Below are 22,150 nucleotides of genomic sequence, written 5' to 3'. Positions count from 1 at the left end.
TGTAATGCAATTCAAGAGTTCATCATGATTAGGAGCGATGACTCCATGTGTGTTTATAAAGAAATGGCACGGATGTTTGGTCAATTAGTTTACGTTTCGATAAAAAGTGTCGGCGAACACCAAGTTAAGTGGACTTAACAATTTAAGCACAGTCTACATGATCAACCAAGTTAAGTGGACTTAAATATCCACATTTTGGTAGACCCCATTACTCAATTAAACTGAAGGAGCGAGCTTGCTCAATCACTTGAGTACAGTCAGCTTGTTAGGGTTTTGGAAACATTCCTCTGAGATCCCGGTCCATGCTGACATGATGGCTTCACATAATTGCTGCAGATTTGTCAGCTGCACATTCATGCTGCAAATCTCCCGTTCTACCACATCCCAAAGGTAATCTATCACGTTCAGATCTGGTGACTGGGAAAGGCCGCTGAAGTACACTGAACTCATTGTTAGGTTCGTGGAAACAGTTTGTGATGACTCGGCACATTATCATGCTGGCAGTAATCATTATAAGATGGGAAAATTGTATCCATAACAATACTGCCATATGGCCTTAACATAACAACATACGGTCAGTAAAAATCCTCAGATACGCTGTGGCATTAAAACGATGCTCGATTTGGTATTAAAGGGCGCAGTGTCTGCCAGGAAAACATTCCCCACACCATTACATCACCCCCACCAGCCTGAACGTATTTGTAAAAGGTACACAGTGGTGCGGTTTTAATATCCGATTTGCCTCGTCTTATTCTTAGTTATTTACTCGACAGTAGCAAGAGTTTCAAGAGCAAGAGTTCAATTCCGACCTTGCTAATTTAGCACGCCGGTTCAGTCGCTAAAAAGCTAGCTGGTCACCATCTAATCATTAGTTTATCGCCCACGATACATCGGATAACCAACGATCCTATTTTGTGAAATCACATCTCATACATTATGCAGTATTGAGAAATTGTGCCCCCCCCCCCCCCCCAACAAAATACCAATCTACATACTCAAACTACAAAAAAAAAAGATATCTCCGCAAGTAAAAATATATTCAATATAAACAAAATGACTTAATATTACTGATTATGAGACAGTAGAACCGATATTAAGCTTTGTGTCCTTTGTGACGTATAGCTTTGCTCGTTGCAAGCGTTTATTTTGTAGAAAGAAGCTAAATTATCGTGGAGTCGAGCAGCCTTCCTCATGTAGGCTATGTAGGAAATAAATACAAGCTCGAATCACTGTATGAAAGCAACTTGCAATTTTCCTCACTGCCTCTTTCCACTATTATCCCTGCTCGATCCCCTTCGGATTACTAATGTGCAATAATGCAGTAATATTTCAGCGGATATGCAGACAATGCGTACTGGACAGGTATAATGGGTCGGTATGCGTGATGTTTTAGTCTCTATATATCTGTCTGCTTGTCTGAAATCATATAAGTACAAATTTAGTTAAAATTCTTAGCAGAGAAGAGAAGCAGAAGACCTCAGATACGTACGCGTGAACGCTCAGCATGGCTAGAAAATGTCTGGCTCTGAAAGGCTATTAGATGGATTAATGCAGCCCTATAGATTATATGTTCATAATACATTATACATTAGCCTACCAAGAGAGGGGAGAGAACCTTTGCCATGATCTAACCTCATGTACAGAAAGCAAGGGCCAGAAAAAGCAATTGCTTTGTCATCATGGTTCCGTAATGGCTGGCTAGGGCAAAGCAGATGCAGCACACTTTTCACAGGTGATACAGTGTCCTCATTACAGCCGCGCCACGGTATCCCTGTGATGCCCCTGAAGTATGGGCCTGGCCTCTAGAAACACCAGCACTCCCTTCCCTCCTACTGCTGTTAATTCATCACACACATGCAGGTATGAACACACACACATACACACACACTTGGGGGTTCACGGGGTCCCACTGCTAGGTTGACATCAGAATCATAGCCATCAGTCTTGTCCCCCCGCCTCCCGCCCCCTTATTCTCTCGCCGGAGTAAACATCATCAAATGCTGTGAAATGACCCTGACTGAAAAAGAGGCAACAGTTGTCAAGCACTTGGACCTTCATCATTCAGCACAAGCCCTCACTGGACACTAGGGGGCTCACTGTCCATCCATTTTCTGTACCGCTTATTCTAGACAGGGTCACAGGGAAGACTCGAGCCAATCACAGCACAAGGCGGGGGTGCCAACCCACTGCAGGGCACCATCGCACACACATTCACACACTATGTACAATTTGGAACTGTCAATCAGCCTAGAATGCATATCTTTGTACTGGGGAGGAATCCGGCGTACCCAGAGGAAACCCCCGAATCACGTGCAGAACATGCGAGCTCAGCGCACACCGGGCGGAGCCGTGTTTTGCACCGCCAACCCTGGAGGTGCAAGCCACGTCATCATCACGATTAAGAAGACTCCTCGTTCTTATGTCAAGATATGTCAGTAAATGAATAACTTTGAACAGGCGAATGGAAATCTTTTCCTACAAAGAAGAAATTTCAAAGTGCTCTGGTAAAAGTCGTGGGTCATGGTCTAGCAGTCTGTCTGAGTCGCTGTTTATTTAAGCACACTCGCAAAGGCGAGAAACAAAAGAAAAACAAGCTGAAACAACCAGCACACTTCCTGCAAGAGCCCTCTTCAAGCTGATTAGCATATTAATGGTGCAAGACTCACACATGTTCCTGAAACATGCTAATAAGAGGCGCGTGAGAGCATCCGAGCATAGCGGTTAGCCAGACAATACCGGCGCTTTTATGCTTTAACATCACTTTTATTTATCTACAGCTCTTATTTTCACCGAACGGCAAGGCTGTGTTGCTTCATACGGAGCGTGCAGGCTAACAGGCTAATTGGATGGTGGCTTTTCATCGTTGGCTCAAGAGCTGAGTCAATAAGGCAAATTATTATAAATTCATGTCCAGTGATCGCTGTAGCACAACCTCCAAGAAATTTCTAGATTGGCTCCAAAATAATTAGAGAAATTCTTTCGAATTCCCACAGATATTTATTTCGAAAATGCAGCACAACGTTGGAATTTTGATTATAACATCTGCAAAAAACAACAACAAACAAACAAACAAACAATTGCAGTTGTTCAGGCATGTCAAGTGCTACTTTAAATAGAGTAGCGTAGGATTTGTTTCGGGGGAAATTGTGGCACGAAGGTAAAATCAGATTTATTCAATTGAAACTTTTTAAACACCACAATAGAGTAATAAAGTAATAGTAGCTGTGTTTCATATCCACTTACCCAACCATCCAGTTTTAACACCACAGACATCGGTGATGTTCTTCTGATGACTAAGTAAGGAATAACACACTTCATGCTGTGCCGGTATAGGAAAAGAATCCATGCTGGGGTCCAATGCGTGTTATACCTCTTACATAACAGCAATTTACCAACAGTTGAAATGCTTTAAATTAACGAACATTTAACATTACATTTAACATCGGTCCCTGTTTGCACTTATAAACAGGCATTCTTTCTTTATTCTCTCGTTTGAAGTTAATAAAGACACGGATTTTGTCACAGTCCGAGGTAAAGCTGTAACTTTAACGTCCCCGAGTTTTGTAGCTTTTAGTATGAATATGTTAGCCTCGCGGTTATCGATAAGCTGGTGCGCTCCAAAACAATGACAACATTCGCATTTAGAACACACTGTATATGCGTTCAAAATTTACAGTCTCTCTCTCTCTCTCTCTCTCTCTCTCTCTCTCTACCACCAATACGGATCAACCGTTTTGATGACATCATTCTGGACTTCATTCTGCTTCTCGTCAGATTTCCCGTCTGATCAAAAGCTCTCCAGAATCTGACGTGTCCCGCCGACAAACATTATAAAAAACCACCTTGCCAACGTTGGCATCGTTGAGCAAGGGAAATCATATCGGCAAGCGTGGGGTCGTAAACGTGTCTTTTGGCTGATTCCGCGAGGTCCGCTGGAACAGGCGAAGGACGTGGGGAAAGAGAAATCCTCCATAAATGAATCCAGTGCATCGTTATTGCTTGGGCTCACATCCATCCAGGTTCGAAGTACGGCGTAGCGCGGCTGTGAGTTAAGCTAAACACTATTTCCTGCCCTGACTTCCTGTTTCAGCGAAAATCATGTCAACACGTCGGATAACGCTGCACAATCCAAGGCACTTCATATGGTTTTCAGCACACAAAAGTCTTCAGGACTGAGAAATTTTCGCCGAACTTTTTGCCGTTTTGTTCTCCCCGTGCTGCGGGGGTTTCCTCCGGGTACTCCGGTTTCCTCCCCCAGTCCCAAGACATGCATGGTATGGACATGATTGGCGTTTCCAAAGTGTCCGTAGTGTATGAATGGGTGTGTGAGTGTGTATGTGATTGTGCCCTGCGATGGATTGACACCCTGTCCAGGGTGTACCCCGCCTTGTGCCCCATGCTCCCTGTGATAGACTCCTGGATAGGCTCCAGGTTCCCCGTGACCCTGACAAGGGTAAAGCGGTATAGTAGATGGATGGATGGATGGATGGATGGAACTCCCTTGGGAATTTTGAATATGTTCCCTTTTGTAGATTTTTGTGACAAGTCGATCCAAATTAAGAATAGTCTTGTTTTTTCACGTAACTAACACTAGTCAGTATTATCGTTGATCCTAACGACCGTCATCGGGCTCATGCTTTCATTGTTTAGGACCTCTTCAATATAATTCAATGTAAAAACTCTTAAAGAGATATTTGACTCAAATGGAAATGCATCATCCATCAATTTCATCATCCTCATGTCAGACACTGTTTTGTCTCAGACCTAAAGGCTGCACCACACCACAAAGACATACTATTATAACACTGACAAACACTGACTGAATAAATACAAACAAAAAAAAACAACCCAGAAGGCCACAGTGACGTTAACCGTTTTCGTGCTTTGACCTTAATCATTCAGTATTTCTTTCGCAACATCCTTCAGATTTCGAGTACAGAGTTACACAGAAAGAAAGATTTAGGACCGTTACAGCTTGGCCAGACTGATGATCATCCGAGGCTGAGCCCAGCTTCTCCTCCATCTCCAAAAAGACTTTTAAAAACGTACTTCTAAATACAGTGGTGCTCGAAGGCTTGTGAACCCTTTAGAATTTTCTACACATCTGCATAAATATGACGTAAAACATCATTAGATGTCCTAAAAGATGATAAAGACAGCCCAATTAAACAAACGAGACACAGATATTATACTCTATCATGTATTTATTGAGGGAAATGATCCAATATTACATCTCTGTTAGATATCTGAACCTCTAGGATTAGCAGTTTAATCTGAAAGTGAAATTAAGAGTCGGGTGATTTCAATCAATGGGACGGTAATCCGGTGTGAGTGAGGGCCGTGTTTTATTTAAAGAACAGGGATCTATCAGAGTCTGATCCTCACAACATGTGTTTGTGGAAGTGTATCATGGTATGAACAAAGGAGATTTCTGAGGACCTCAGGAAAAGAGTTGTTGACGCTCATCAGGCTGGAAAAGGTCACGAAACCATCTCTAAAGAGTTTGGACTCCACCGACCTACAGTCAGACCGATTGTGTACAAATGGAGGTTATTCAAGACCATCGTTCCCTTCCCGAGGAGTGAAGACCAACCAAGATCACTCCAAGAGCAAGGTGTAATAGTCCGCGAGGTCGAAAAGGAACACTGGGTAACTTCTATGCAACAAAAGGAACTCTCTCACACTGGCTAATGTTAATGTTCATGAATCCATCATCAGGAGAACACTGAACAACGATAATGTGCATAGCAGGGTTTCAAGGAGAAAGCCACTGCTCTCCAGAAAGAACACTGCTGCCCTTCTGAAGTTTGCTAAAGATCACATGGACGAGCCAGAAGGCTTTTGGTTTATAGCCAAAATGTTTTGTTTATAGATGAGATCAAAATAGAATGTTTTGGTTTAAACGAGAAGCGTTATGTCTGGAGAAAGGAAAACACGGCATTCCAGCATAAGAACCTTATCCCATCGGTAACACACGGTGGTGGTAGTATCGTGGTTTGGGGCTGTTTTGCTGCATCTGGACCAGGACGACTCGCCATCATTGATAGAACAATGAATTCTGAAGTATACCAGCGATTTGTAAAGGAAAATATCAGGACATCTGTCCGTAAACTGAATCTCAAGAGAAAGTGAGTCATGCAGCGAGACGACGATCCTAAGCACACGAGTCGTTCTACCAAAGAACGGTGAAAGAAGAATAGAGGTAATGTTTTGGAACGGACAAGTCAAAAGCCCTGACCGTAATCCAATAGAAATGTTATGGAAGGACCTGAAGCGAGCAGGTCATGTGATGAAACACACCAACATCTCAGAGTTGAAGCCGTTCTGTACTGAGGAACGGGTTAAAATTCCTCCGAGCCGATGCGCAGGACCGATCGACACTTACCCCAAACGTTTAGTTGCAGTTATTGCTGCACAAGGGGGTCACACCAGATACTGAAAACAAAGGTTCACATACTTTTGCCTCTCACAGATGTGTAATATCGGATCATTTCCCTCAATAAATAAATGACAGAGTGTAATATTTTTGTCACATTTGTTTACGTGGGTTCTCTTTATCTACTTTTAGGACTTGTGTGAAGACCTGATGATGTTTTCGGTCATATTTATTCCGAAATCTGGAAAATTCTAAAGGGTTCACAAACTTTCCAGCACCACTCTAGACTGTTTCCATGCTGCAAAGTCTATTTCGTGAGTTCATAGTATCAACGTTTTCCCGAGTCAGCGGTTTATCGTGAATGTTGTGACATGTTGACAGAGACACGAAGTCTTTCTACCAGAAATCGGCGATCCTTTCACTCTTTCACAGTGTTTCTTGTGATGCTACGACTCTTACCTCCTGTGCCTGGCATATTTGCCCCTCACGTGTCCGCTCCCGTCACACCCCGGTGTGGGACAGCTGTAGACAAGAGGAGGAAGGAATTCATTTTAAAAGCTGGCACACACTTCCACTCTCTCACTCAGACACACATGAGCATACCCACTCACACACTCAGCACTTCAGCCAAGGCACATCAGCCTTCATTGCAAATTTACGGAGCTGTCAGTGACCTCCCGGTTGGTGACTCACTAGGCTGCATATTTCATATTTCATACTTCACTCTCTGGCTGCTCTATTTAGACCACCAGCCAACTAAAAGCAACACTGAAACGCTGCCAGATTTGGATTCTCTGACCTGCTCGAATGTGCGGTCACTCAGAAATGTTACCCTAATCCTCCTCGTTCTACCACCGCACACTGCATAGAGCGCACCACCACCACGCAGCACCTTCAGAGCCTTCAGCAAATGCTCCACTTTCTATTTTTAGCCAAACTAATATATCTCTCCCTCTGATTGGCAATGTACCAATTGAAGATCAAGTTCTTGGTCTTACTGTACGTATGAAAATATCGAATGCCTCAAGAGCACACAATGCGCTCATTGGTATGGCAGCTGGTCATCGATAATAATAATATGTCCGTCCTAGCATTTTATCTCTCACCCGCAAGATGATCCTTGCCTCGTATCTGTGTCGGATCCAGACCGGTGACCCACGTGGGCATTACGCTGAACCAACCTGCTCAGGCAGGTCATATCAGTGGCATTACCGAGAAAGCATGGATTATTCATTCGCACTCTCGTATACCAAATAAACAGAAAGAGGCGTGACAAAGAGGACGAGAGGACGGCCACTCGGTGTCCTCTTCCACCGTATGCTATACACCATGCCGTCCTCGCTGTTGTCATTTTAACCGAACACGTCTTAGAGTAACCAGACGATATAAAAATAAACCTTTTTTACAGCTCCTTTTACAGGTCCATAGGTGTTAAACACTTCTTAATGATGGAGATGCTGCCATTACAAAGGCTTGTAAAGCGTGCCAAGAGTGGCATTATAGCTTCTGAAGTGAGGAGAGCACAGGCCTGATAAAATCTCCTTCCCACCCTTGAGGAAAACTAATCCATTCGTTCTTGTTATTACGCCTGATTTCATTAAGAGTGCGGGGATATTTACCAATACTAATTGGGAGATTCATATGTTCTCACGAAAGGCTATAAATGTAGACGGATTATTTATAGGCTGCACCTATTGTACTCGCCATATTGAGTGAATCACGTCGAACGGTATTAAAAGTACTCAGCTGTCTGTATTTTTACCGAAGCTAGGAAATACAAGGTCCACTTGGGATATCCAGGGGCTTGGATACAGTCGGTGTATATTTTGCCTTTAAGAAATTCTAACGCATCTTTCGCGGCATCCAAACTAACCTGAACAGCTCCTGTGCTGCAGTCTCCACGGCAACTAAAAGAGAAAGAAAAAGACAATTAGAGGAAACAAACGTCAATACCGAATCCATCATAGTAATAATATTTTGTCCAGTCGTATCAGTGTCAATGGCGGAGCTGCAGCGCTGCGGAATGCGGAGTTATCTTTATAAAAGGCCGAATAGAAATCAGCTATGGGTGCGAAGTAGTCGACTGAGTGAGTGAGTGAGTGAGTGAGTGAGTCCGGTTCCAGCATTATACCTCTCACACCTTTGGAACGTGTTCGATGGCGCTTCTCAGCTGCATCCACCTCCATCTGCAGAACAGAGCGAACCATCAGCATGCAGCAGTCTAGACCAGACTGGATCATGCACTCTTGCTTTCTCACTATTTCTCATTACGGCTGCCGTTAGGAGTATGTGTATATCTCGGGATGAAGGAAGAACTTCTACAAAGTAATATTTTGACTTGCCCAAGCACTAAATTTAAGCAAATAGTGAAGCCTGTGCATTTCAAGCGGTGCTACCTGAGATTAGCTGAGTGAGGGTGGGGTTAGCGGTGTCTGAAGCTCTCTCTCCTCCTGCGTTCCTGGGTTTCGGCTGAAATGTCCCTTATGTTGTTTTCAGTGATAGTGATCTCCCTCAAAAACCATGTTCTGAAAAATAAATAAATAAATAAATAAATAAATAAATAAATAAACAAAGACCATATATCACTGCGAATAGTTTGTTTTTTCACATATGAAATCTGTTTATAGGATAAAGCATGCATATATATATCCATATATGTATATATATCCAGCAATGCACACCGTCTCACTTCCCCCAATGTGCAAGCGAAGACATATCGTGTGTTTCACAACAAATCTAGTTATCGAAATAACTGCTGTCTGTGTGTGTCTGATGTCCGTATCGATTTGTGTGTGTTGCGTGTGTGCTGCAAGGCCAGAGGACATGTCCAGAAAGAAAAACAACAACAACAACAACGACAAAATTTATTTCTATAGAAAAGACAGTCCTTCATAAATGCCATGTCACCTCCTAACACGTACACGCTCAGCCTCTTTCCACTGACACATCACTCATTCTAGGACGTTGCACGAGGTAGAAAGTGCCCGTCCTTTCTTCGGTCGGTCGGATCAATGCACCCGAGCCAAAGTTTTGCCCCAGCCACTGCTAGCGAACTCAGTCTGGCCATAAATGGGGAAAACACTGCTTAGTATTCTTGCCAAGCTCCCATCTGTCTCATATAATATGATACAGTGCTCCCCTGCATAAAGTGGGCCATGCAGCTTCACAGTCCCAAAGCAGCCTGTGCAGGCTTTCTGCTCTTCCCCCTTGCTCATTCCCTCTCTCTCTCTCGCTCATTATTTGGCGGATGGTCGAGACAGTGACTGCAGTTTTAAACCTTTATGCCTGCTGTCTCGAAAGACAGTCTTGCCACGAGTGCACCTTCAGCCCCGTCGCACGACACGTCTCGCTCCACCAGACGTCGGATTCCCGTCGTGAGTCAGTCTGACTCTGAGACAAATGCTGATCATCGGCGATTGTGTGGTTTTATTTATTTATTTATTTATCTATTATTTTATGCCCGGTGATACCCAAACACGGATACGCCCTGTCCGTCTCATGCACAATTCATAAGGATTCAAAACAAGTGAGGGTGATGTGATTGGAGTTTGGTTGATTTCATACCAATGCAAGCGTGAAAAGACCACTAACCGCATCCCTAATGCCAAGCTCACCCTTCATAACTTTTCACATGAATTGATTATACACGGAGTAGAATTTACTGTTATATCCCAGTCATCATTTTTTAAAAATTTTATATTCTTATATTTCGACAGATTTCTCTGCCGGGGCTTCTGTACAGCCGATACAAATCCTTCCTTTTTTAGCACTTGTGCATGTCTACGAGGCATGGATCCATCGCGGGAGTTTGTCAGTACGGTCACATCGGACTGTTAATCGCATCATGATGCATCTTAGAAGCTGCATACATAGGGTGGCAATGTGCATGGCAGTCACCACGAATGCCACGCCTTGTCTCCTTATAGCGCCGCCACTGGTTGTACGAATTCTTCCAAGCATCACGTGCTGGTTTCTCCACAAGTCAAAAGAGTCTACACAAGCCAACTCGTGTGAAACGCTCTAAATGATAAAAGATCGATGGTACTGTCGTTGCAAAAAAGGGTTCTTTCGAGAGTTAAGGGTTCCTTGCGTCCGTCTTCACGGACAAACTGAAGACGGTCATTTATTTATTTATTTATTTATTTATTTTACCTTTATTCCAAGAGTGTAATAATAGGGTTTAGGGTTACCCTTTCTTTTTTTTTCTTCTCAGGGTCAGCCATGATACAGCACTCCTGGAACAGATAGGGTTAATGGTCTTGCTCAAGGGCGGTGCCGGGGCTTGAACCCCCAACCCTTTGATCAGTAATCGCAGTAGAAATTTCAAAACTTACAACATGTATTCAAACCTCCACTCACATGACTGTTCGTCAAACTAGTTAACACTAATGTGATGTGACTCATTTGATTTGTTTTGATGGTTGTTCCTTGTCTAGAGCCCTTAAACATCCGTCATGTGTCATGAGACATTACTCGTTTCGTGTTTTTTTTTTCTTTCTTTTCCTCGTGTCAGATTGATAAACATACGCTTTCTTATGAAGTCGGTGTTCTAGCGTCCTTAGCGCATCAGGACGAACGAATAATAAAGACGGCATCTGATTGGTGGCGACTGATGTCTGGAACATGGCTCAATTAGAAGCTTGACAAGGGCTTCAGACTTTATCACTGCCTACGTCAAATGGCCTGACTCACTCTCGGTGACTGCGGAATGGATGTGTTTGTGCGGTTGTGTGCCTGCAGTAATACGGAGATGCTTGCAGAATCATCAGGAAGAATTCCAATCAGCCTTGAGAGCTGTGAGTTGAAGCTAATGGTGTTTTCTCACTTTCATCTGCTCTCTGAGCACAAACACCAGAGCTCTTCGTGATTAGCCGCATGACTGGCCATGTAACCGCGTCTTGCAACAAGAACACAGGCTCCAGTGACTTTACCCTGAGCCTCCTGGAGAGACAGAGAGCATGAAAAACAGCCCTGTCTGAAATTAGGCTGTAGGTAAGATTAGCAATTTGACAATAATGAGATCTGAATGTTTTGCTTGTGGTCCAGAACCCAATTTCAGCTTGCATGATGTCCAAGTGCATCGTTCTAATATAACGCTTTGAGTTAATTCAACGAGATTCGGGGACGAGAACAGTCCTGAAATATGATCCAAATAAAAAATGTTTATAATGTATCCGTAGGACTATTAGAGCTAACGAGACACTGCACATGGCATGAACATTATCCATGATGATGTCTTCATCCACAGCATGAATCAGTCACCCTCCATTAAACAGACAAGCACTTCATCCACCCTAAAAAAAAAGTCACGTTCTATACAAAGTCACATTCTCGCCACCTCCTTCTCCTTCCATTCCATCCCTCTCTCCTTTCGACTCCCCCCATATCCAGGCATCATTCTCCTCCATCGGGCTGAGAGGATCTTTAATTGCCATTTCCTTGTACAAGGCCTACTCGTGGAGACAGAGAAGCTCATGCCAGCAAGTCTTAATGATGCCTGGCAACGGCAGGAGATCTGACCAACACGTTGTCAATGGCAACCGAGGTGCTAGAAGTCCTCTCTGACAAAGACTGAAGAGGCAAAAACCTCCCCGAGACGTTGTGTCCTCCAAGGGAGGCAGAGGGACGTCATTTCACGGACAAAGAAAAGCTTCTAGCCCAGCGATCCCTGTTGTTGGGAGACGCCAGGCCATGACCGACCCTGTCAACAAGCAATTAAGCAGACTAAACATAAATGAATGTTTGAGGGGGAGAAACATATATATATATATATATATATATATATATATATATATATATATATATATATATATATATATATATATATATATATATATATATATTTTTTTTAAATGATGAAACACACTCTAAATGAACTTGAAAAATGACCATGTGATGACAGCGGTGAAAATATCACGATGAACCTCGTCTGAAGATCGTAGCATATTCACAGCGCAGGCCTCCTTGCAGCTCTGCCCGTCTGCCTTCTTTCACACCACACCTGCCAATTACAGCACATTCGCTGCACCATAGCAGCCTCGGGGGCTCACCAAGCCTGCTCTCCACATCCTGTGTGTGTGTGTGTGTGTGCACGCATGTGTGTGTCTGTAAATGATTGACATGCTGTGTATACCTTGAACAAGCAACTATTTTCTCTATTTTTAGTACAAACGCAAAAGTACAGAAGCACAGATACAGATACAGCGGGTTTCTCCTCTTCAACGCGTAACACAAACAAATCGTTTCAAAAAATGCTCCGAAGGCTAATTCTGTTCATGTACACTGGTGTACCAGAGCGTTAAGGTTGATTTATTTATTTATTTCCATTTACGGCTGGCTCGTGGTGAGCTAATCTGGCTGATTCAACGACTGAGGTGTCATTTGCGTTCCGTCGACATTACAGTTACAAACACGCGCGTGTAAACTTAAACGACGTTTTAGGCGCTAACAAGTTCTCTGCGCGTTTCAGTACATGTAAATGTAACCGTAAAACATGAAACAAAACCCATTGCGCTTAATAAAAAAAACAACATTTTGGAACGGACCCGTTCCACTATAGCTACACATTTAAATAAATAAATAAATAAATAAATAAATAAATAAATCCAGTTACTTTCGATCAGACGTACTCGTGAGTAAACTTTGTACATCGTGATATCGCTGCCTGGGAAGGGTCGACGCGTGTCGGGACATTGTTTATTAGATGTTGAAAATAATAATAATAATAATAATAATAATAAAAATTAAGGTTTCGAAAATAATTCGGAAGAGTTACGAAGGCTTTATGGCCGTTTTCGGGTCGGACATCACGTATATTCACAGACTCGGGCGTCGTTCGTCACGTGAGAAAAGTGTAGACGTACGTGTTCTTGGGTTTTGCGGTGGCGGAAACGAACGCTAGATCGAGGAATCTCCGCGATATCGGGAGCTCGCGAGTTTACGAGATCTCCGCAGATCTTCCACGGATTTGAGCCATGACATGTCACGTGACATCGTTAGAACGAGGCCCGTGACGCCATCGCGACGAGTATTCGGTCGCGTGCGTCGAACGTGAGTACGGCTAAAAGGTCTCATTGACCGCCAGACATCGCTGTGCGAAGCGATTTCATGCGAATTCGAGTAGTTTTCCACCGAAAAGAGAAAAAAAAAACCCCGCGAGTCGCATCGCAAATTTTGAAAAAAGCCGCAGCAAGATCGGATATTTTTAGCTGCAACGATCGCAAAAAAAAAAAAAACCTCCTGAAATCCTGTACGGACTGATTCTTAAGCCATTGTAATCTTGAACATTAAAAACATATTAAACAATTTGTTTGAATAAACCCTTCCGCTGGAATGTACAGTAGTGGCCAGTTTCCTGCTCTTGATTAGATCTCCTGGTTTGCCGTGAGTGAGTGCTAATCAGCAAGGCAAATCAGGGCAGATTGGGCCAAGACGGAGCGGAAATATGATTTTAATCAGCGTGCTGCTCCCTGCGCTCTCTCTCTCTCTCTCTCTCTCTCTCTCTCTCTCTCGCGCTCCTGTCTGTCTCGTTCACAGCACATTTAGAAATGGCGATGGCATGGAGCAATCAGCTAGACCTCCACTGCATCCCACCGAGAAGAACATGCTTTAATTACCACCAGCTAAGACAGGATTTCTCTCTCTCTCTCTCTCTCTCTCTCTCTCTCACTCTCTCCACCTATCTATCTATCTATCTATCTCACGTTCTCTCCTCATGCTCAGAGAGAAGGCTAGAGGCTTTGGCATAATTATACGTAATAATTTGTCATTTTTGTCCAACTTCTCCCATTTACGCAAGAATAACCAAAACTACTCATCTTGTTAAAATTCCATTTGCAGCACCGTACCTACTTGCGCTATGGGTGGAATATGTTCTAGAACGTGTTCGGAGGCTTGCGCGGTCGTGTTCTGTAGAGACATTTGGCTTTAATGAATAATTAGCAGTGTGTTTTTGCTGAGTCATCATGCTCGAGGGCCCGCACTGGACTCTAATGGAGATGTTGCCTCGTAACGGCCATTACAAATCCGTCTCCAGCGAGCCAGTTGCACGGCGGCTTGGGTGAAGCGTGGCTTCTTCTTCTTCTTCTTTTCTTTTTTTTCCTTTCTGCATGTGTATGTGTGTGCGTGTGCATGTGGTAAAAATAACCACTCTCCCACTTCGTGACTCATTCTGTGGGCCCGCTTGTCCGACTCTCCCAAACAACGTCTGGAAAAAAACCCTGCAGCCAACTCCTTGATTTACAGGCTGATCGTTCATTAATCTGCATACGTGTGTATCTGTGTGTGTGTGTGTGTGTGTGCATGAGTGCCGTGCTGACAATATATCAATCTATCTGGCTTCTTTGACGGGAGAGTTGAATGTGAACGTGGTTCTTTATCAACCCTTCACGGACGCCCCGTTAAACGCAGTGATTATGTAACAGCAGAGGTTTTTCCTGCGCACGTGACGATAGCAGAAGAAACTCGATTCAGGCAGGACTGAATCCTTTAGGCTGAATTGGGATTACTGGAATTACCCTCAGTCGAAAAGACACGTTCTGTAGGCTGATTGGCATTTCCAGATTGTTTGTAATATGTGATTGCGCCCTGTGAGTGATTGCGCCTTGTCCCCGGCGTCCCCTGGGATAGACTCCAGGCTTCCCCACGACCCTGCGTAGGATACGCGGTTAGGAAAATGGATGGATGAAGCGATTTAAAAAGTAGATTTAGAAATGAGACCAATAATATTCGGAGTGTGTAACTTTGGTGTTCTCGGATACACTGTTGTCCCATGCAGGGTGTATTCATTCCTGCATCACGCTCGCTGTTCTCAGGATAGCTTCCGGAACCAGCAGGAGCTTCCACACATGTACATATACAGATACATGATTATAACCCCGCATACTGTAAATCTACTCATTCTTTCGAATTGAATAAAAACGATCGTACCACACGCGTCTCAGAAGTCTTATTACAACTGCCACTTAAGTATATTGTAATTAAGTTTCTAGTAATATCACTCATTATAGTTTGCTGGCCAGTTAAAAGACGGACACGGAGGCATTCGGCATTTGTTTTTATTCCCCCACTTTGTAACGCGAGATCGAAAATAACGTCATTCAGAGCGCCGACGTCTCACTTCCGACGTACATCGCGTGCAGCGATAATACACGACGTATATCGTTTGTACAGCCAACTCATGCTGCAGTAGACCGTATAGCTAGTTATCACGACGTGGCATAAAATGAAAGCCATCTACTTCTAGCTAGCTCTCGTTTGCTACAGGGTATGGAAAGAAAAAGAAGAAAAAAAAAAAAAAAACTCGTCTTGTTCCACTACCCCTCTTTTTTCCTGGCGGTACACTATGACAAAAACCCTGTAACCTGTCTCCGTGTGTGTTATTGCAAAGTAGCCACTTGTCCCAATTTAGGCTTTCTAATGTACTCTATATCCTTTTTTCTTTGGAGGAGTGCAGAGTGGCGATAGAAACCAGACAGGACTCATACAATCACCTGAGATGTGTAATTAGGAAAAATGCCCCATCTTGCAAACCCACACACAAAGAGTCCTTTTTGCCTTCAAAGAGCACGGTGATGATGACGGCTTTCCCTCTGCCCCCCACCCTTCACCCACCCATTTTCAGCTTCACTAGCGGGATAGTGGCCTCATCACGCTACTCAGGCTCAGGTAGAGAAGAGCCTCTCCGAGACACGTCTGAATCATCATCAGAGAAGTTCGCTTTTAATGCACCCGCTGCGATATCTGTCCGGCTTACTGCACACACGTTGCCTGCTCAGATAGGATCGTCAGCGCGAGCGAGGGGTGTGTGCTGCCTGGCAACGCACTGTACGTGCGTTGTAACAACCGGAGATCCGGTACGGATCCAGTTAAAGTGATGTGAATTGAATGTGAACTTGCAGGGGTCCATATGCATGAGAAGCGCTATGCTATTGCTTTTTCGCTTCTTCCCCCCCACCCACCCCGGCTTCTAATCTTCCAGTGTTGTTCCTCTGATTGTTTGTTCTATCAGACTGCAGAATAAATAAATAAATAAATAAATAAATAATTAAAAGCAACCAGCAAGACAGATGAATTCTGGAAGTTCTGGAATATCAAGCGTCGGTTATAGTAAATGTTGTGTTTAATCGGTTGTGCATTCCGTGTGGGACAGCAAACACTGAACACTTTCAAGTGGTTGAAAGTCATGGAAATACGGTTGCTAAGCAACTGGGAAATATTGACACCGAGCATACGGTAGCTACTGACGGAGGCTAATGGTTTAACTCTTTTATACAAACAAAGTAAACATCCATCGGACGGCTAAAACGACACCGGTGGCTTCCGCGGTGACATCCACGGGCGCGGTCGCACCACGAAAGAGAATCACGTCGCGGTTTTGACTTCGGAAGTGGTGCAACACCGCACGAGTGGGGAAACTTTGTTCATGGGGAAACTTTCTGTGCGCTTGACTGACGCTGTTGAGCCACTCGGTTAACGTGGTACACGGTGTCATAGTTAGCACTTAATTGCGTTCAAATAGGACCGCCCGCTGTTCGCACGGATGGCACCGTGGTTGGTCCGGGCTAATTAATTATACCGCCACACTGGGTGGAGCCATCGTGGAGACTATTGAAGATCGCGGTTCGTTATTAGAACCACTCACCACGGCCACGCGTTCGCGGCCGCTCTAAAATGGCGTGCGCAAACCGCCAGCTAGATCGAGTTTCGATAACGGACGGAAAGAGTAAGAACGGGGCGAAGAGTTAGCGCGGTAATTCCGATTTATACGCGGTGTAACCGCACGCCATCTCAACCTAAACAATAAACGGGTCGTTACGCAGCAGGGAAACAACGTATAACTGTAGATTTCAAGAAGACGTTTACGTGACGTTTAGGGGAGGAGTCTCGGGTGTCGGCGCTCGGTAACATTCGGTACGTTTCCATTACGTGACGGACTTCAGGACAGATAGGAATAATGACAGGACACGAATAACAACGCGCTAATACTCACTTACGATGAGTTAAGTTCGTGTCCTAATCGCGAACTAGCATAGCGCTAACCTTAACTACGACGCGAGGCTTATGAATCCGTCCGTCGATGACGACCGCCTTAAGTACGTTAATACATATTCGTTAGCTGATGTGTTAATTAAAAAAATCCCACACGCTCTGTAAGAAAGAACATGAATATTAAACGCGCGCCGCTTCAAATCGTCGACATATTTTGCCATGTACAGCTGCGTACATAGACGTCACGGGACGGCGTCGAGATCGAACGATTGGTGTTTATCGTTAGTGCGTTTATTATTAGTTCGATAAGGAGGATCGGTGTAAATTCTGCAAGTAATCCAGCACCACCCAGTGATGTTTCTGTGCACAGCCGCATATGGCAAATTATATAGACGACTTGAAATGATGCGCGTTTAATATTCCTATTCGTTCTCATAGAGCATGCCTGATTTAGTTTACACCTAGGTGTTAATTAATACATTAACTAACAAACGTACCGACGTGCTTAAGGTGGTCGTTATTCGCGCACGGATTCGTAAGACTCGCGTCGTTATTAAGGTTAGCGCTTCATTAGTCCGTGATTAGTACACGGCTTAACTCATCATCAGTTCATATTTAAGGACGTATTAATCCGGGTATCAGTGCATGATTATTCAGGTGGTGTTATGCTAGAGTGTTGCTGGAATAACATACTTCAGGCTGTGCTGTTACGCAAACGTAATTACACAACACCCGGGACGGATCATTTCCCCGTACGAGCGCAGGCCGCCGTGAGTTATTCCTTAATCTGACGTAGGGTTTAATATCCAAAACTCAAAAAAAATAAATAAAATAAAAAAGATCGAGCTTTTATCGACGACTGATCAATTAATGTCGCACACTGTTGTCGCCGAGGTCAGCGCGAAGCCGTACGTCTTTACCGAGACTGAACGGCGAGACTGAATTTGTTTACATTCGCGTACGTGTCTGGAATAGAAGCGGCGTCACCCCTGTCTTTTCAACATCACCTCTCTTTCTCGTCGGCTCATCGACCGGGTCACAGCGGCGTGTCATATACACCGACGAGAGCTCCCTCTGAAAACCCGACGAGAGCGTCTTATCACCCGCTATTAGATTCCGCGCTCGACTGACGGAAACTTCTAGCTAGCTCTACGTTCGTTTCTTTCTTACGTCCTTCAGATATAACTCCTCCCGGTCCGCCATATGGTAATCCGATTCCTCCCGCTACGGCCTTGATCAGATGTCTGACGGACCAGCGAGAACGCATCTTATTCCATTAAATGGACGGTCAGATGTGCTGCGCTGATTTGATCGTCGTTATAAATGTGGTCCTGACGGCACAGGTACGACGCTCTCAGACGATACAGCTTCGGAAAGTGTGACAGGTCGAGAAGGACGTACGAGTCTCCTTCCGACCCTCTTCTAGTCAGCGAAATTTCTTCCTCCCGCCGTCTGGCTCGGACCTGCTTATATTACGCACGAGGTTCGTTCAGAGCCGAGACTCTGACCTGTGCAGAACCACAATCACAATCAAGGACCGGCGAAGACAACGGATCCTCTAATGCGTTAGCCTGATGCTACATAATCAGTAGTAAAATAAAATAGTCTCAAAATAAAACCGTCCTCATGAGCCCCATGCTCTGTGTATTTTAAACGTGTACAACTGTCTGTCACACTGAATTCTTAAGCTGCTAAATTCGCCTCGCCCGAATGCTCACTAAATGTAAACACACCTGTACGTGTAGAGTACATTTCTCTGGAATGCGGCATTATGGGGGTTTTTATGAGCTTTCTGAGTAGTTTTAACGAATCGGTATAATATACTGGCATTCAGAGACTAAGGCGGCGTTCTCTTTCTGCGTGTTTATGCAGAACTAAATAGCTGTGGAAACACTGCAGCTAGTGTGTCACTCATAGCACTAAGTGGGACCGCTGTAGCTCCGTACGCCCGGAGGAAAAACCGACGAAAACACGAGGAATGAGGAATTTCCCGGGACCGTGCGTGGATACGACAGGTCAGAAAATCAATGTCGGAATGATGTCACACGTGTGGTGAAAGCATAACCGCTTCATACGGCCCGTCTCCAAGCCGCGTTCGCCGGATTATTTTTATCAGCACACATCAGACTGTGTGTGTGTGTGTGTGGGGGTGTGTGTGGGGTGTGAATGTTGGGGTGGGGGTGTTCATTAAGCTTGTAACATTGTGAAACAGGCAGGGCGTCTCTCTCTCTCTCTCTCTCTCTCTCTCTCTCTCTCTCAGCCAGCTATCTTATTAATGACTCACTGAGTCTGGCTCACTGAGGCAGGAAAACCCTCTGGGGTCATACAGCTCACAGACAGATCATTCAAATTGGCTCATACCGTAATTAGTCTTATTTTAAAGCATCTACCTCGAAAATCGACCGTCAAACGCACAATCAAACTCTTCAAAGTTGCAGACCCTACCATGAAATCCCAAAACTCTGCACTCAGCAAGCCTCAATAGCGAGCGTGTAGCGTAACCGTGTAACTCGCTTCATATGCTTCAACAAACACACAAACAAACGAATACAGAGATCGATTCCGGACACCGAAGTCAAGATTTGATTTATTTATTTATTTATTTTTAAAACTTCAAGACGTGCAGTACATTCCCTACGCTCGTGACTTCATTCCTCATACACGACTAAACCAGAAGAGATTCATAATGCTTACTGAAGAGTAGTAGTTTACTTTATAACTGACATCATGAGCTAGGACCTTAAGAGATTGACTCCGTCCTTCGGACGAGATCTCCGGATGGCGCTCAACGCGTGCAAACTACTTTCTACACAGGCAAAAAAACAAACAAACAAATACATACATACGTACGTACATTTTGAGCTTTCTCAAACACTGTGTAAAAGTCCAAACTGGAATATTTCATGTTAGTTTTCAGACTGTGATTCGCGAAAGAGCACGGACGATACAGAGAGAGTCCTGGGGAAGTCAGATATTGTCGTTTGTACACGTTTCTGCACGGTATAAATCAACATCCTGTTCATTTTTAAGGCTGCGTACGGCTGGATGGAGAACGACACCGATACAAGGACGCACTCTTAAAATTCAGCTCTGGGAATCACAAAAACTTTTCTCGCTTATACGACCACGCACGAACAAACGATTCGAGGCATTTCCGCGTGAATAATGCAGGACAAGTCTCCGCTACGTAAACGTCGGCACAAAGACGCATCACCTGTGACTCCATCTGAAACGTAAAACTTAAGGTTGAGAAATCTGCTCCTGTTTACGCACAGCTAAATAAACCCGCACGTGTAATAAAAATACCTTAAGCAAAAGCGATAAAATACGCAGCCGGTGTGATGTGTAGTTCACATGGCATGTCCTACCTTTACTTACGCGAGTAGATCGTGTTCGTAGTCGCCCGTTTGTTCGCAACTTCAGGCGAGTCAACTTTAAAAGTAAAGTTCTTTAACAGATACTTTTATCTTCGGAACGCGACGCGAGCCCGGTCGCTCCGTTATGAAACGATCGCGTGAACGCGTGCACGGTCGAGATTAGTTTCCGTAAACCGACCGTCGGGCGGAGAAAATGCTGACGGTGGGGGGGGGGGAGAAAGAAAAAAAAGTCACAAGAGTTACAAATAAAGCATGGTGTCAACAAGCCAGCATCGGTCTCACACACGCGTCGGAACGGTCGTGATCACTTTGTTAGACGAGTAGTCTGCGGCTCAGTGTGCTGGAATGCACAAGTGAGTTCTTGGTGAATCTAACGAGTCCCTTGCTTACACACAAACACGCACGCATACACACACACACACACGCACACACACACATGCAAGCGTTTCGACCGTAACATCTAGACACACGTACACACTCGGTCGTTTCGTCTGGATCGTAAGAACGTTCGGTCCAAACAAGAGAAGAAGTGAACAAAACGAAACCTACTGGAATGGCGACTCTCTCACACACTCTGTCTGTCTGCCTCCTCTCTCCTGAAGCCTCAAATGCTGCGATCGTCTCTCTCTCTCTCTCTCTCTCTCTCTCTCTCTCTCTATTCTCCCTTATTGTTCACTCGTAAGCTCCTCTCTTCCCTTGTTCTATCAATCTTTCTTTGTTTGAGCTCACTGTATTCCGCCAGCACTTGGAGAGATGGAGGGAGAGGGAGTGGAGGAGCGGGGGAGCTGCAGCCGCTCTAGAGGAGAGAGAGAGATAGAGAGAGAGAGAGAGAGGGTGGGAGGAAGAGCGAGAAAGAGACAGACAGACAGGAAGGAGGGGAGCGAGAGATGGAGGGGAGGGAGCTGGAAGCAGAATGTACGAGGCAGGAGGGAGAGAGCGTTAGCGCGAGTGAAGCCTCCAGAAGCGACGCTACTCTGCAGCAGCAGCAGAAGAGTGAGAGTGTGGAGGACGGATGGAGCATGCAAAGCTAGACCTAGCCTACCTCTTCTCTTCTCTCCTCTTCTCTTGAGGGCAGGATGAAGACGTCGATCAGTTTCTCAGTCTCTCGCTCTCTCTCTCTTTCTGCTGTAGAACTGTAGAGTTGTTTTTAGACCACAGCATGAGAGAAAGACATAGAGAGAGAGAGAGAGAGAGAGAGAGAGGTGAGGTGGGGGGTGGGAGGCGGAGGGGGTGGGACGTTGGTTTGCCTGAATTCGTTCCAAACAGGTCGTTTTTTTCTTAATTCATCGCCATAGAGTTTGCTATTATATATCATATATTAGAGCATACTCTATAGAGACAGTGTCCACTCTGATTACACATTGTCCTAGTCGGACTGTTTAGTTAGATTTTATTTAAAATAATAATA

General features: G+C 44.6%; 1 protein-coding gene across 2 annotated transcripts in view; it reads right to left on the bottom strand.

Moving 5' to 3' along the window:
- myt1la (myelin transcription factor 1-like, a) overlaps positions 1–21,561 on the bottom strand; it is a 52,868-nt gene extending 31,307 nt beyond the window's left edge. The window contains exons 1-5 of one of the 2 annotated variants that reach the window (XM_047150954.2): positions 21,292–21,561; positions 8,773–8,901; positions 8,508–8,562; positions 8,250–8,283; positions 6,836–6,898 (exon numbers count right to left, since the gene is read on the bottom strand). In XM_047150954.2, the coding sequence (XP_047006910.1) occupies positions 6,836–6,898; positions 8,250–8,283; positions 8,508–8,562 (152 nt within the window). In that variant the 5' untranslated portion in view covers positions 8,773–8,901; positions 21,292–21,561. The remainder of the gene's footprint in view (positions 1–6,835; positions 6,899–8,249; positions 8,284–8,507; positions 8,563–8,772; positions 8,902–21,291) is intronic. The other variant, XM_047150950.2, reaches the window with a different exon arrangement.
- Positions 21,562–22,150: the final 589 nt, after the last annotated feature.

Source organism: Ictalurus punctatus, chromosome 25 (genome assembly GCF_001660625.3).
Source record: "Ictalurus punctatus breed USDA103 chromosome 25, Coco_2.0, whole genome shotgun sequence".
Taxonomy (NCBI): Eukaryota; Metazoa; Chordata; class Actinopteri; order Siluriformes; family Ictaluridae; genus Ictalurus; species Ictalurus punctatus.
The sequence above is the reverse complement of the archived record's forward strand: the minus strand, read 5'-3'. Positions and strand labels throughout refer to the sequence as shown.